General features: G+C 41.0%; 1 protein-coding gene across 1 annotated transcript in view; it reads left to right on the top strand.

Moving 5' to 3' along the window:
• The first annotated feature begins 12,571 nt into the window (after positions 1 to 12,571).
• LOC117527670 (alpha-1,6-mannosylglycoprotein 6-beta-N-acetylglucosaminyltransferase B) overlaps positions 12,572 to 16,273 on the top strand; it is a 275,993-nt gene continuing 272,291 nt past the window's right edge. The window contains 1 exon segment of the mRNA XM_034190115.1: positions 12,572 to 12,914. Coding sequence (XP_034046006.1) covers positions 12,847 to 12,914 — 68 coding nt within the window. The 5' untranslated portion in view covers positions 12,572 to 12,846.

The following is a 16,273-nucleotide window of genomic DNA, read 5'->3' as shown; positions in this document are numbered from 1 at the left end:
GCCTCGTCGGATCCCTGTTCTGATGCCACGAAAGCTCCGAAATGACTCAACACGCATGCCACCGGATCCCGTGGAACCTTGCATACCCCGCGTCCTGTCTGCCAAGTGCACGCCGCAGGAGGAAGCAGGCCCACTCACGTTCCCTGTGCTGCCAGCAGGGGAAGGAACGTCTGTGGTTGTCTCTTTGATGGGAGCAGAAGCGCTCTCGTCTCCAACTTTGCTTGCAGAGTCACCAGAAGTCATGCAACCTGACTGCCTCACAAAGTCCACTGATCGTGAACCAACAGAAACATTGAAGCCGTTACAACTCACCGAGGCACGCCCGTGTCAGCAGTCATCCACAGCGCGCAATTCCTTCCAGTCCTCAGTAGCGCTCGTGCCCGCCGACCTAATTCCTCCATGCCCGCCTCCTGAGCTCGCTGTCATCCACTCTTCTCCGAGTACACCACTGCTCCCAGCACCGCGCATGCAACAGGAGCCTTCCACGGTGAGCACGACATCCCAGAACCCAGCAGCATGTGTTTCTGCTGTGCGCCCATGTTCAGACTCATCAGAGCATCTCCTGTCCCACGAAGCTGCGACTGAACTACAGGAGAAGGTCACACCACTCGAGCCTTCAGCCTGTCACACCCCGCATGAGACGTCACTTACGTATTCATATCCAAAGTCTTCGGCGACGTTTCTGCGTCTACCCACAGCGTGCACGACTATTGAAGGCACAGACATATCCATGACCTCCACACTACATCTGAACCAATCAACGCCACCCTCAAGGGTGCCCTTGGGGATTACGATCTACAGAACTGTGAGTTTTTTATTTTCTTTTTTGAACATGCTTTTTTGGTGGTTTTTCTGCAGTTTTCGTTTTGTGGCAGGTTTGCATAGAACCTTTTTCCACAATGTATTGCTCTTGTATTGTTACGGTGCTAAGCTAATAGCAACCATGTCTTTTGATATGTGTTTAAGAGAGATCCTGTTGGTCTGGTCCTTTCATTGTTTGCTTTTTTGTTGGGAACTGGTTGGTGCTCTGTATTTGGGCTCAATCAAGATACCCCCCTGGTCCATTCTGGAGTGGTTGGTTCCTGTTCGCCTCCCTAATCTTTTGTCAGTTTTTTTACTTTTTGCACGCTTCAGCTAAGCAGTTTTTTGCTTCCTCAAACTCTTTTGATAACATCATGTATGTCAGTGGCTCCCATAGCTTTTTATCTCAGTGGTTTATTCACTATTATGCTGTATCTAATTCATTTGCTGGGTTCGTTAATCCTCTTACTGTGGCATTTTTATGTTCAGTGTCAGTATTATAAGGCGTAGGCCCCCAGATTTGGCTGTTTGTCTGTCAATCTCCCTGTTTTTTGGACTTCCTTGCATGGTAATATGGGGTTTGGGCATTAATTCGCAGCCTTCCCTATTCTGGGGGCCCGGTACTATGTTTTGTCTCTGGTTCCTTGGTTCTGGGGTAATGTTAGCCCTTCCCTCCTGCCCTTTTGCTCGCCAGGGTTTGGGTCATGCACCTGACCCAGGTCCACTTGCTACCTCTGTCACGAGGCCCTGTCTCCCTTCTGGCCGATCTCCTGAGCCTCCTGCTTATCGTCATGGGCTTTGCGGTCATCCCCTGGACTCCATGCTTGTTTGTTTGCCTGACTGCCTGTTTGTTCCTTGTCTTTTGCTTTGTCACCCTCCTGCAGGGCCTTTTGTCCCTCCATGGTGTTTTGGCCACCCAGTTGATGCTGCCCTTTTTGTAGGCGGTTCCCTTGGGTTCTGGCCCATTCACTCTGTTGTCTGTGCCCTCCAACTGTTCCCCCATCCCCCCTCCCGTGGTCGGTTTGTGCCTTGGTTCTTGTTGTGTTCTTGGGGGGGTTTGTGGGCCCCCGGTGTGGGCCCATGGGGGAGGGGTGCTGTCATGGTCCTGCCCTTGATGTGCTTTCTGTTATGACTTTTTCATTGAGCTTTGCTTTCTTGTTCTGTACATCTGTATTTGCATTCCTGCCATGTTCATGTTTTCATTGGTTTTGTTTTCTGTTCATCGTTCATGTATTGTTTAGTTTTGTCTTAGTAGCTGTTTTGCCACATTGTTCTCATTAATTGTTACCTTAGTTTTCACTTCAGTCTTGGTTTTGTTCTGTTTATTTAATTTCTTGTATTATGCTTTAGTCTGGCCTTTTCTGTGAAGTTTACTTTTGTCTCTGCTTTTGTTTTCAGTTTATCACAGTCTTCTGTTTAATCATTTTAGGCATTATCTGTTGTTCTGTCGTCTGTGGGTTTGTTTGCCATTTTGTTCTTAGTTTTTATACTCTAGCCATGGTCAGTTCCGTTCTAGTTTTGTCTTAGTCTTTTATATTCTGGCTGGTCTGTCCACTTTAACATGTACTAGTTTTTGGGGTCATTTCTTTCCGAAATGATCATTTTCCCGATTAAATACCCTCAAAAACAACGGAAAAAAACAGGAAATTAAGCAAAAAGGCTATTGATGTCAGTGGATCAAATCATTTCTTAATGATTCTCAAAAAGAACTGGTTCATGATACCCATCCCTCGTGCCTCACAGAAGTGAAAACCACTGTTCTACAGGGACTACATCTCCCAGATGGCTTGGTAACACCTTGAGATCCCCCAGGAAGTGTTGGTAGGACGTGGACATGGATAGGGAGGTGTGGACCGAGCTGCTTGCTTGTGTAAGTGATACAAAGTGAATAAATGTTTTTCTATGGCTGAACAAAAGATCAAAAACAAACTAACTTGTAATTATAGTGATATATGTGTTAAAGAAACAAAAATAAAAGAAAAAAAGGAATGACTCACTTTATCTGTTAATCAACTCAATCAATCAATCAACTTTTTTCTTATATAGCGCCAAATCACAACAAACAGTTGCCCCAAGGCGCTCCATATTGTAAGGCAAGGCCATACAATAATTATGAAAAACCCCAACGGTCAAAACGACCCCCTATGAGCAAGCACTTGGCAACAGTGGGAAGGAAAAACTCCCTTTTAACAGGAAGAAACCTCCAGCAGAACCAGGCTCAGAGAGGGGCAGTCTTCTGCTGAGACTGGTTGGGGCTGAGGGAAAAAAACAGGAAAAAGACATGCCGTGAAGGGGGGCAGAGATCGATCACTAATGATTAAATGCAGAGTGATGCATACGGAGCAAAAAGAGAAAGAAACAGTGCATCATGGGAACCCCCCACAATCTACGTCTAAAGCAGCATAACCAAGGGATGGTCCAGGGTCACCCGATCCAGCCCTAACTATAAGCCTTAGCGAAAAGGAAAGTTTTAAGCCTAATCTTAAAAGTAGAGAGGGTATCTGTCTCCCTGATCTGAATTGGGAGCTGGTTCCACAGGAGAGGAGCCTGAAAGCTGAAGGCTCTGCCTCCCATTCTACTCTTACAAACCCTAGGAACTACAAGTAAGCCCGCAGTCTGAGAGCGAAGCGCTCTAATGGGGTAATATGGTACTACGAGGTCCCTAAGATAAGATGGGACCTGATTATTCAAAACCTTATAAGTAAGAAGAAGAATTTTAAATTCTATTCTAGAATTAACAGGAAGCCAATGAAGAGAGGCCAACACGGGTGAGATATGCTCTCTCCTGCCAGTCCCCGTCAGTACTCTAGCTGCAGCATTCTGAACCAACTGAAGGCTTTTTAGGGAACTTTTAGGACAACCTGATAATAATGAATTACAATAGTCCAGCCTAGAGGAAATAAATGCATGAATTAGTTTTTCAGCATCACTCTGAGACAAGACCTTTCTGATTTTAGAGATACTGCGTAAATGCAAAAAGGCAGTCCTACATATTTGTTTAATATGCGCCTTGAATGACATATCCTGATCAAAATGACTCCAAGATTTCTCACAGTATTACTAGAGATCAGGGAAATGCCATCCAGAGTAACGATCTGGTTAGACACCATGCTTCTAAGATTTGTGGGGCCAAGTACAATAACTTCAGTTTTATCTGAGTTTAAAAGCAGGAAATTAGAGGTCATCCATGTCTTTATGTCTGTAAGACAATCCTGCAGTTTAGCTAATTGGTGTGTATCCTCTGGCTTCATGGATAGATAAAGCTGGGTATCATCTGCGTAACAATGAAAATTTAAGCAATACCGTCTAATAATACTGCCTAAGGGAAGCATGTATTAAAGTGAATAAAATTGGTCCTAGCACAGAACCTTGTGGAACTCCATAATTAACTTTAGTCTGTGAAGAAGATTCCCCATTTACATGAACAAACTGTAATCTATTAGACAAATATGATTCAAACCACCGCAGCGCAGTGCCTTTAATACCTATGACATGCTCTAATCTCTGTAATAAATTTTATGGTCAACAGTATCAAAAGCAGCACTGAGGTCCAACAGAACAAGCACAGAGATAAGTCCACTGTCCGAAGCCATAAGAAGATAATTTGTAACCTTCACTAATGCTGTTTCTGTACTATGATGAATTCTAAAACCTGACTGAAACTCTTCAAATAGACCATTCCTCTGCAGGTGATCAGTTAACTGTTTTACAACTACCCTCTCAAGAATCTTTGAGAGAAAAGGAAGGTTGGAAATTGGCCTATAATTAGCTAAGATAGCTGGATCAAGTGATGGCTTTTTAAGTAATGGTTTAATTACTGCCACCTTAAAGGCCTGTGGTACATAACCAACTAACAAAGATAGATTGATCATATTTAAGATTGAAGCATTAAATAATGGTAGGACTTCCTTGAGCAGCCTGGCAGGAATGGGGTCCAATAAACATGCTGATGGTTTGGACGAAGCAACCAATGAAAATAACTCAGACAGAACAACCGGAGAGAAAGAGTCTAACCAAATACCGGCATCACTGAAAGCAGCCAAATTTAACGATACATATTTGGGATGGTTATGAGTAATTTTTTCTCTAATAGTCAAAATTTTGTTAGCAAAGAAAGTCATGAAGTCATTACTAGTTAAAGTTAATGGAATACTCGGCTCAATAGAGCTCTGACTCTTTGTCAGCCTAGCTACAGTGCTGAAAAGAAACCTGAGGTTATTCATATTTTCTTCAATTAGTGATGAGTAGAAAGATGTCCTAGCTTTACGGAGGGCTTTTTTATAGAGCAACAAACTCTTTTTCTAAATTAGTGAGACGCCATTTCCTCTCCAACTTACGGGTTATCTGCTTTAAGCTACGAGTTTGTGAGTTATACCACGGAGTCAGACACTTCTGATTTAAAGCTCTCTTTTTCAGAGGAGCTACAGCATCCAAAGTTGTCTTCAAAGAGGATGTAAAACTATTGACGAGATACTCTAACTCCCTTACAGAGTTTAGGTAGCTACTCTGCTCTGTGTTGGTATATGACATTAGAGAACATAACGAAGGAATCATATCCTTAAACCTAGTTACAGCGCTTTCTGAAAGACTTCTAGTGTAATGAAACTTATTCCCCACTGCAGGGTAGTCCATCAGGGTAAATGTTATTAAAAAATGATCAGACAGAAGGGAGTTTTCAGGGAATACAGTTAAATCTTCTATTTCCATACCATAAGTCAGAACAAGATCTAAGATATGATTAAAGTGGTGGGTGGACTCATTTACTTTTTGAGCAAAGCCGATAGAGTCCAATAATAGACCAAATGCAGTGCTGAGGCTGTCATTCTCAGCATCTGTGTGGATATTAAAATCGCCCACTATAATTATCTTATCTGAGCTAAGCACTAAGTCAGACAAAAGGTCTGAAAATTCACAGAGAAACTCACAGTAACGACCAGGTGGACGATAGATAATAACAAATAAAACTGGTTTTTGGGACTTCCAATTGTTAGTATGTTTATTTATTATACATTATTTATAATTATTTCTCTGTTCTTCACTGTTATTATCATTTGGCGTGTGTGTGTGTACACTTGCAGACATTTTCACTGGGGTATGGGGGGGGGGGGGGGCAACCTTTCCTCAATACAAAAGGTTGGGCACCATTGCTTTAATTTAAAGCAAATTGTGATTGTATGCTAGCAAAGATTTCACCATTTTCATTTTTGAATATATATATATATATATATATATATATATATATATAAAATAGTAATTTCTCACATGCCAGAACTGATCACAAGCATGAACAAAACCTGTTTAAATGGAATAGTCAGTTTTTCTTCAAATATATCATGTTTTAGTCATTATTTTAAGATTTTACAAGCATTTTGTACCTTAATGGAAACCAACAACATGAAATTTCACAATAGAACACAGCACAGATCATTTCCACTTTTTTTCCAGTGTAATCCTGCATAGGCTCCTGAGGAAGGCGCTGTTGAGCTGTTGTCTGCCAGTTGGCGTTGTTCGAGTGCTGAAATCCATCCTGACACAGTGTGAACAGTTTTTCATGATCGATTACACTTTATAACTGGGTCTATGAACCAGACATCATAAACCATTATGACATTTAGCAAAGGGATGACCCATTTCCAAAAATTATATTTCTGCAAAAAATTCCACTCTTTGGTTGAGCATGTATAGTGACAGACTGTGCACACAAATACCTTCAAATCTCAGCGGCTGTGTGCACTGGCATTCATTGAATTGATTCAAGTTATTACAGCTCGAACCCAATTAACACACAGTTCCCCAGGTGGAAGCACTAACAACCAAATTTGTTCACACACCAATCGGATGCTCGGGACAGCCAGATTAAAGGGTCAGGGGTCACTTCACTTATTTTGGAGCAGTTGGTCCAAAAAGACCCAAAAGGTAGGGGAACAAGACAGATAGCTCCTCCTGATGAGATTTGCTCATCTTTAAGTGTGCATGCCCATGTCCATAGAAAATTTACATCCTGCTCTCCACAGTAATTCTGGAGTCCTGGTCTCTGCACTGTGACAGCACATACGCTGTAGTTGTTGAAATGTAGTGTATTACTGTATCTTATCACACAATTAATTTTATCTTCTTGGGCAGTGGCAGCAGGGTATCTGTTTGTGGTCTGCAGATTAATCCATTTGGGATAATGGTGCAGCTTGCAACCGAGGTTGGTGGCAAGTAAAGAACCAGACAATGGATGGCACTAGGACTGCAACAAACAATTATTTGCATCATCGATGAATCTGATGGGGCTTCGACACGATTAATTGAGTAATCAGATTAGCGGGGAATTTTTTTTTAAAATGTGCCAGGGAAACAGTTTTTCTCTCCTTCCATCATTTTATTTAACAGAACATTATTTGAAAACTTAAAATACTTGACAATCAACAAATCGTCAAATGTCCCTTGGCTGTTGAAATATAAAATAATAAAGAATAAAACAGTTTATAACAAAGAACAAAAATAATTATTTCAAATGGCATTGCTTTATCAAAGTGCTGAGTTGCCATAAAACAACATTGAAACATATAAATGTTATAAAATATATGGTGAAAAAGAGGTATTTTTTGTTGCTGCAAATGAGCAATTAGCATAACCAGTTAACCATAAAACCTAAATCAAAAACTGTAGCCCGACTCATTATATGTGTGACATTCTCTGTATAACTTGTAAACTATGTGGTCATTTCACAATGACACGAGACTCATGTCTCTTTCTCTAAAATTGTATTGTAGCATTATTAGCTATTATTACTATTATTATTGTTGCTATTATTATTAATATATAAATTAAAAATAAATTAAAAAATATTATTTGTAAAACATTTGACTCTTTTACGACAACAAACACTGAGCCATTAATTATTATACAGAAAACAAATGCGCAAACATGCTGAAATGCCAAAAGTTTAATGCTAACTTTAACATTGAAAACACCATAGATATGCTAATGCGTTAGCATCGGTGTTAGCATAAAATACATCTATCAACTGTTCCACAAGACCATAACAGGTCAGTTTAACATAAAAAAGGTAAATATTCCTCACAGACATATGCTCTTTAGGATTTTATTGGGGAAAAATTAAGATAAAGCGAAATAAAACAAAAGAAACCAACGAAGCAGCAGCTCGAAACACTCCTTCAATGGTTCAAGATTCAAAGCAAAGCTTGGTTGATTATATGGAAGAAACAAAACATTTGCGGTAAAACAAAGTTATTTAGCAACTAATCAATGACTAAATTAGTTGACAACTATTTTAATAATCGATTTTAATCGATTAACTCGATTAGTTGTTTCAGCTTTAGATGGCACCACCAGCCTAGTTATTTATCTGTGGGGCAACTTCCCAATCCATCACATCTGTCACACTCCTGCACCGCAAAAGAAGGGGTGTTTAAAAAAAACACTGTAAATCCGAACAAGTTAGCAGAACTCAAAAATATTGAGGCAATCAATTTCCACAGAATTTTTGAGTTCTTAAACTTAAAAATCAAGTGTTCCCAGAACTTTAAAGTTTCAATTATATGCCACTTGTACCTCATGATTACAATTAAATTAGTGTTCATTAAGTAACTTAATTAAGTAAGCCCATTCCTGATGAGCGGAGCCACGTAGGAGTTCTGAATTTGCAGTCTTCTGTGAGCTTGGTCTTTGCACCATACTGTGTCAGATTCTGAGGTTCAGGGACAAATTGTCTGAGCCTCATTTGTATTCTTTTGTATGAATGACTGCATCTGTTAATGCCTAGTGCCCATCAGGGCTGTATGTTCAGAATTCTATTTTACTTGGAGGGAAAGCTTTTATTTATTTATGAGAAAATGGTAAAGCTGCAACAGTTTCATATGGAGACTGTAATGCACGTAGTGGTGTAAAAAAAGAAAAAAAAATCAAATTAAGGGATGGTTAAATTGTGGGCCTACCTGAGGTATTATGAGAACATTATAATGTATATTTGAATACTGCTGCAAAGAGATTTGTGTAAAGCGTTATTTTAAAATTAAACAGCTTTTCTATGAATTTTTTTTGTAATAAAAAAATGAAAATTTATGTCAATGTTTAACATCTACTTTGAAGACACCAGCTGAAAATATGCAAAATATGTCTTCTTTAATGTGAATCACTCACTCATTTAATTTATGCTTTGCTGACGTGATCTGGGAAGGTGACTCTTCCAGAACTTGCTGACTAAGATGATATGAGTGCGAATCCCGAAAAAATTTATCCAAACTAGACACACAAACCCTGAAAAATTTGGTCGACAGAGTTGTGATTTTTGCTTACAGTCCATCTGGAAAGTATTCACAGTGCTTCACTTTTTCCACCTTTTGTTACAGCCTTATTCCAAAATAGATGAAATTCTGTTTTCCCCCTCAGAATTCTACTCACAAGACCCCATAATGATAACATGAATTTTTTTTTTTTTTTTTTTGCAGTTTTATTAAGTCAGTTTTTTTTTTTTTTTTAAGTAAGTGCCTTTGGCTGCTCCCTTGTTTTTCTGTTGGTGTCGCCATAGCCAATCCGAGGTGGATCTGCATGTTGATTTGGCACAAGTTTTACACTGGATGCCCTTCCTGATGCAACTCCACATTGCATGGAGAAATGTGGCAGGAGTGGGGTTTGAACTGGGAACTTTCTGCACTGAAACCAAGCACACTAACCACTTGGGCACCATTCCTGCTGAAGTATGCAATAAGTCAACTCAAATATTTTCATATATGATTATTTAGTTCTTTTAAGTTGTGCTTCAGTTATGCTTTGACGTTTTGTGTATGGTTAATATACAATTAGTTCAAGCCAATCAAAAATTCTGAGTTTAATTTACTCAAAAAGCAAGACCATGTTACACAAATGTGAAATATTTAAGTAAGTAGAATATTTTCTTAAAACTTTGACTTTACACTACTTAATCTTTTTAATTAATTTGAACATTGGGTTTACAGTGAAGGTAAAAACACTAAATCTGAGGGAAATTATCTTGTTGCATGGACAGATAATTTCACTTGAAAAAAGGGACTTACATTTTGGTGATCCTCACTGGTGCTTAACAGTCCAACACAAACTTTAAATAGAATCCAAAATTATTCTCAGTAGTCCGTGATGCCATCCACTGACTTCGTGTACAGACTGCTGACTCCAGCGAAAAATCGTGTCAGAAATTTGTCCATCTTTTCATCCTAACTTCATCCTCTTCATCCTAACAGCTCGTCGTGTCTCCAGACAGCTTACGGTGTAGTGGACGTTTATTTTTTGTGTGTGTTACAAGAATTAGCAGTGTCAATTAGCTTCTTCAAATCGCTGTCCGTCAGCTAAACAAACTCCGCCATGTTTAGCTAGCCCCCAGTAGTGTGAGCATGCACGGTGGTCAGGGTGTGCAATAGCACATTTTGTATAGCACCAAAATTGAATGATAAAAATAACTGTTGCACGGTCAATGAAACACAAGGGCAAATGGTACGAATAATCCATGTCATGTGACATACAAGCCACCAATCAAATGAAAAGGATCCACTCAGCCGTTATATAATATAGGTTATGCAATGCCACATCACTCCACATGAATTCATCTTTGTTGATGAAAAAGCATTTATTCTTTCCAAAAGACAGAAAAGGAGGAGGAACATAACTGGCCACCAGGTCATTGTAAATGACCAATATGAAGGATAAGTGAGCTAGAGAGGGTTCCTCCACCGCCACGCCACCTTTAGTTCATCCAACACCATGCATCTTCTGGCTGTTCTAGATAATCTACGAGATTGTGACTCGACCAGAAAAAGCTGGCACAGCAACAACAGCTGTGTTATTATGTTCTTTGGGACAATGTCACTTGGTACAGGGTTACTCTGGTTTGTTAGTGGTTCACATGCAACCAAAGACTCAGCAGCATCTTTCTACTGGCATATTCTCCTTTCTTGAACCCAACAGAAGGGTTTCCATCATCACACAATGGAAAATCCACATTTATCTCCCCCAGGCCATAGAGGAGCGATGTTTAGACATCATGGTTGAAATCACTGAAGCTTGCCAGGTAGATACTCCATGCTAAGATCCAACCTTCCCCACCATTCCCCCACCTGGTTAGTACTAATTACTACCTCTGATGTTGATGAGGACAGACAAGATGCTGAGGTGTAATAATGGCTTTTCCTGTATTATTTTCCTGTATTATGTACAATTTGCACCCCCCTCTCTATTTTTACAGTACATTTACTTTTTCATTGAAGTGGAGTTCATTTTGCTGCAGTGGCTTGAGGAATTAAAAACAGTGCAGATTGGTGGTGTGGCTGTCATTCAGAAGTCGGGATTTCCTGCACACATTTGGGAGATAACAAGAACTGCATTATGTTATCTGCATAAATTTGCAAAGATTAGACCGATTTGCTCTAAATCTAATGCTGAAATGTTGATTCACACATTTATGACACCTCGTGTTGTTTTCGAGCTTACCTCTGAAACGTTTGGAAGACCTTCAGATGGGCCAGAATGTGTGGCAGCCTTCCGAAAAGTACATTAATCCTCGTACCCCCATCACGAAAAGTGCTCGATTTTCGTGTCACCTTTTTTTGTTTAATTTTGCTATTTATAACCCTAACCCTTCTCCTATTTCTAACCATAGCCACAGAGTAACTGTCTACCCTCATGACCATATGACCTCAGTGTTGGCTTCCCTGCACGGGCTGCTTGTCTGGGTGGTTGTTTGGTGGTTTGCATAACTGAGTTGGCTGAACCATGTGTATCAGTTTGGGCAAAGCAACTGAGGGTGATTTGCTGTATTTCCTAAAAAGCTTCACAAGAAAACAATGGGTGGTAGAGTGTTTTCTGTTCAAGCACTGTTAATGTGGAATAGTCCACCAATTGAGATAAGGTGGCCGGGTTTGTTGAAGTGTTTCAGATAAGCTTTGGCTAATGACCAAAAGAACATTTTGCGGATACAATCTGTGGAAATGAGATTTCTCCGTAGGCTATCTAGGCTTACATTTAGGTACGTTGTTAGAAGGGACCTCATGTGGAGCAGAGCTTTTCCTCCTTCACATTGCAAGGAGCCGCTGGAGGTGGTTTGGGCATTTAGTGAGGATGCACCCGGGCCTCCTCCTTAGGGAAGTCTTCCAGTTGCATCCAGTTGCATGGATGGAGGCCTCGCGGAAGACCCAGGACATGCTGGAGGGATCATATTTTCCAGCTGGCTAACGCCTTGGGATCCCAGTTAGAGGACTTGGCTGAGGACATGGACCTGGATGAGCGGAAAAACATGAGTTTGTGAATATGGATGTGCAGTTATGCATTTGTTTTCAGTTTCCAGAAATGGAGCACATTTTCAGAAAAATCTGTTTTCACACCCAAACAGTAAACAAAACAAACATCTAACAAGTTTCAAACTAATGTATCACTTTTGCTCATGTAATGAATAATTCATTCGTGTACAATTCATTGATCTAAATAACTGTCAGTTCTGTCATCTTTAATTTGTTTATTTGTTCAATCATTCATTCATGTCATTTCATGTCATTTCCCATGAATATTTTACATGAACAAAACGGAACAGAAAGAAGATAAATCTTGTATTCTCTGCTCCTTATAAAAAACAAATAAATAATAAAAAGGGAAATTAATTTGGAACTCCTCTAAATGCTGCATGTGTCGACTCTGCTCTTGCACAAACACACGCGTGCACTTTTTGTTTCCCAGCGTGGACCGTCAGATGGCGCTCTCAGTAAACAAGCTGCAGATTTACGCGCACGGTGAGAGATTCGAGGAACGGGAACTAGAGGTGTCGCGCACGGTGCCGTGCACTGTGTTTCCAGGAGTTCGAACGCGATCAGAAGTGTTCACACACTGCGGGACTATAAATCACCAGAAGCAGCTGCTGCTGCAGGACGCGCCGGCGGGAATGAAGACTTTGCTCCGAGCGCAGCCTGCGCCCTGTCAGCGCACTTTCTCTCACGGATCCGGCTTGAAGATTCTGGTTCTGGTTGTTATAACGACTTGCACAATGTTCAGGAGACTGGTCGGCACGTGTGCAATATGATCGCGAGCAGCAGCGACCTTTCCATTATGACGAGGAGATGTCTTCTGACTTTCAAACCGTTCAGGTGAGGATTTCACCGGATTCTTCTGCAAAACAAAAACAAACAAAAAAAAAGCAAGAAACAGCGCATTTATAAATACCCAGCAGTTCGAAACTTCAGGAAAAATATCATGCAATAGTACGACAAACTGCTAAATGTACAAATATTAAGAGTGTGGATGGCGATGGCGCGCGTAGTGACCGCGAGCGCACCACGCGTTGGCACAAATTGGAACAACTGCGCTCCCGCTGCGCCACAATTAACGTATTTACCACCAGCAACTGAGGAAGAACTGAAAGCAAATTAAGCTTCTGCAAACTCTTTAAAACTTCCAGATTTGACAAGGTGGCTTGTGCACAGGCGCAAGGGCTCATTAGCGGAGGGAGGGCAGTGATCACCGCAGCAGTGATGCTTTGCCGCAAAGTTCCCTGATGTTTAATAGCTTCGGGAGGAAACAGCGGGCATCGATTTGGGAATGAAGTGGACAGCGGCTGCAGACAGTGAGCTACACACGTGCACACAGTGTGTGGTTTCAGAGGCAACGTGTGCCAGGACGTCAAATCCCACTTTTTAAATTAGTTTTTGAAGAGATGCCCAGACTGAGGGAGTGCAGACTTTGTGTTTCCAACGCGCATATCTCAGGATTCTGCAATGCATTATTATTTCTTAACCTGTTATTTGGTATTTGAGTCAGTAAAATGCCAGGTGGAAGAAAGGAATGTACAATTTCACTTTGGATTAAGGAACAGCTTAAAGCCACTTGTTTCCACTGCCTACTGCAGAAAATATTTAGACATTGGTGTTAAAGATTATAGAGCATTAGAGGTGGGCGGGAATTTTGGTATTGATCCGACACCAAGTAAATACAGGCGCAGTATTGCTGATATCGATACCGATACTTTTTTCATATTTAAGCTTCATAGATCCAAAGGATCCAAAAGAGCCAGGATAGAATTTTGCAGAACACTGTACGTGACAACAAAATGCTTTATTATCACAACCAACATTTTTGTTTTAAAAAACATATCACTCAACACAACTTAAAATCTGAGGTAGAGGGCTGACTTGAGGAGAGCGCTGAGTGGGTGGGCCAGGCTGAGCCTGCATGGCTGTTGGCTGAGCCACGTGACGGCACAACAACAAAAGACCAGAGGGGGGAGGGTGCGCTGCTCCGTGTTTTGTGGCGCAGCGCTACTCTTACGAGTAGACTATGCTGAATCTGCGTGCGCAGCAGTCAGTACGTGCGGGAGAGAAAAAAAGCTTGAGTATCGATCTTTTTACACAAGGATCGTTCAATATCAATACCAGCGTTGGTATCGATATTATTGATATTAGGATCGATCCGCCCACCTCTATACAGCATAGAGGAATTTTATGTAATGCAAAGAAAAATACACCGTATTATCCTGAGTAATAATTAAAATACTATTCAGTTCTCTCATACTCATATCAGCTTATGATATTTACATTACATTGGTCAGGGGATGATTAATTAGCCTATTACAATGATTCACAAAGTGTGGGGTAAGGTCCCCTAATGGGTCCCAAACGTACTGCAGGTAAAATAAATAAAATTACATTAGATTACATTAAAATAAATAGAGCACCTTTGCTATTCAAGTTTATAATATATTTGAAAATGGCCTCAAAATATGTTTTAAAAGTTGTTTGTTTGTCTATATGTGGCCCTGTGACAAACTGGCGCCCTATCCAGGGTGTATCCCGCCTTATGCCCTATGACTCCTGGGATAGTGTCCAGCCCCCATGTGACCCTTAATTGGAGTAAGGAGGTATAGAAAATGGATGGATGGATGCTTTAAAACTGTAATAAAACAAAGTCCTAGGATTTATGAGTTATTCTTCATTAGTCTGACCTAGTTTAACATCTAATCTTCTAATGCACCCTGCAGGGTGTGTGTGTCAGTTATAATTGTGACTAAATTGTGAGCTGCAGAAGACCTTTCAGATTTCAAACCGGGCTGTGGTGTTCTTGTGTTTATCACATTCAAGGTTTCATGCATATACGAGGGTAGGTTGAAAAGTTCTAAGGCTGATTATGATGCAGTTGTCGAACTGAACAAATTCAGGGTTATTTTTCTACATAGTCTCCATGTAACTCCACACACTTCTTCCAGCGGCGCTTGAGTGCTTCGATTCCCTTGGCATAGAAGCTTTCATCTTGAGAGTCAAAATGGTCCTCAACGGCAGCCATCACCTCATCATTGCTCCGATAGTGCTTCCCAGCCAAGTAATTTTTCAGGTTTGGGAACAGATGAAAGTCCGAGGGTGCCAAGTCAGGGGAGTATGGTGGGTGATCTACCAGTTCGAATCCACACTCGTGGATAGTGGCCATGGCCACTGTTGACTTGTGAGCTGGGGCATTGTCTTGATGGAACAGCACCCCTTTCGTCAGCTTTCCTGGTCGCTTCTTTTTGATAGCCTTGCGTAACTGTCTCAGTAGGTTAGAATAGTACTGTCCATTTATGGTTTGTCCCTTTTCAAGATAGTCCATGAACACAATGCCCTTGGCATCCCAGAAAACTGAAACCATGACCTTCCCCGCAGACGAAACGACCTTGGCCTTCTTTGGAGGTGGTGACTTTGGGTGTTTCCACTGCATTGATTGTTTTTTTTGTCTCTGGTTCAAAGTGGTGAACCCAACACTCATCCTGGGTAAGAAAACGTTCCATGTAATTGGCTGGATCCTCTTCAAATTGCGCCAAGTTTGCCTTCGACATGACTAGTCTGGTGCATTTCTGATCAGGCATCAGAAGACGTGGCACCCACCGAGCTGACACCTTGGACATTACAAGTTCTTCATGCAGAATGTGTTCAATTCTCTCACGGGATATTCCCACAGCATCTGCTAGTTGATTAATCGTCGATCGTCTGTCGTCCATCAACATTTCATGAACAAGGTCAATGTTTTTGTGGGTTATGGCTGTTGCAGGCCGCCCAGACCTTGGGTCGTCTTCAAGGCTCTCTCTGCCCCTCTTAAATTCAGTTGCCCACTTTGGCACTGTAGATATGGAGGGAGCTTCATCCCCTAATGTAGCAACCATATCCGCATGAATGTCCTTGGGCTTTAACCCCTTCTTATGCAGGTACTTAATCACACCGTGATGCCAGATTTTGTCCATTTTTGCTGTTTCCCTCTACCACGAACTTTCAAACTTGGCTATGAACCACAAACTACCTCACAACCTGGAAGAAAATAACACAGTTAGTCATCAGAAGAGTTGAACTTGATGCATGCCAAGTTTTATTGAAATGGCATTTCTCCTTCTTGGTGAGCCTTAGAACGTTTCAGCCTACCCTCGTACATATTATCACATTACAACCAATTTTTGATTTATGTACAGCATATCAGATTTTTACCCGAG

The sequence above is a fragment of the Thalassophryne amazonica genome, chromosome 16, assembly GCF_902500255.1.
Source record: "Thalassophryne amazonica chromosome 16, fThaAma1.1, whole genome shotgun sequence".
Lineage (NCBI taxonomy): Eukaryota > Metazoa > Chordata > Actinopteri > Batrachoidiformes > Batrachoididae > Thalassophryne > Thalassophryne amazonica.
The sequence above is the reverse complement of the archived record's forward strand: the minus strand, read 5'-3'. Positions and strand labels throughout refer to the sequence as shown.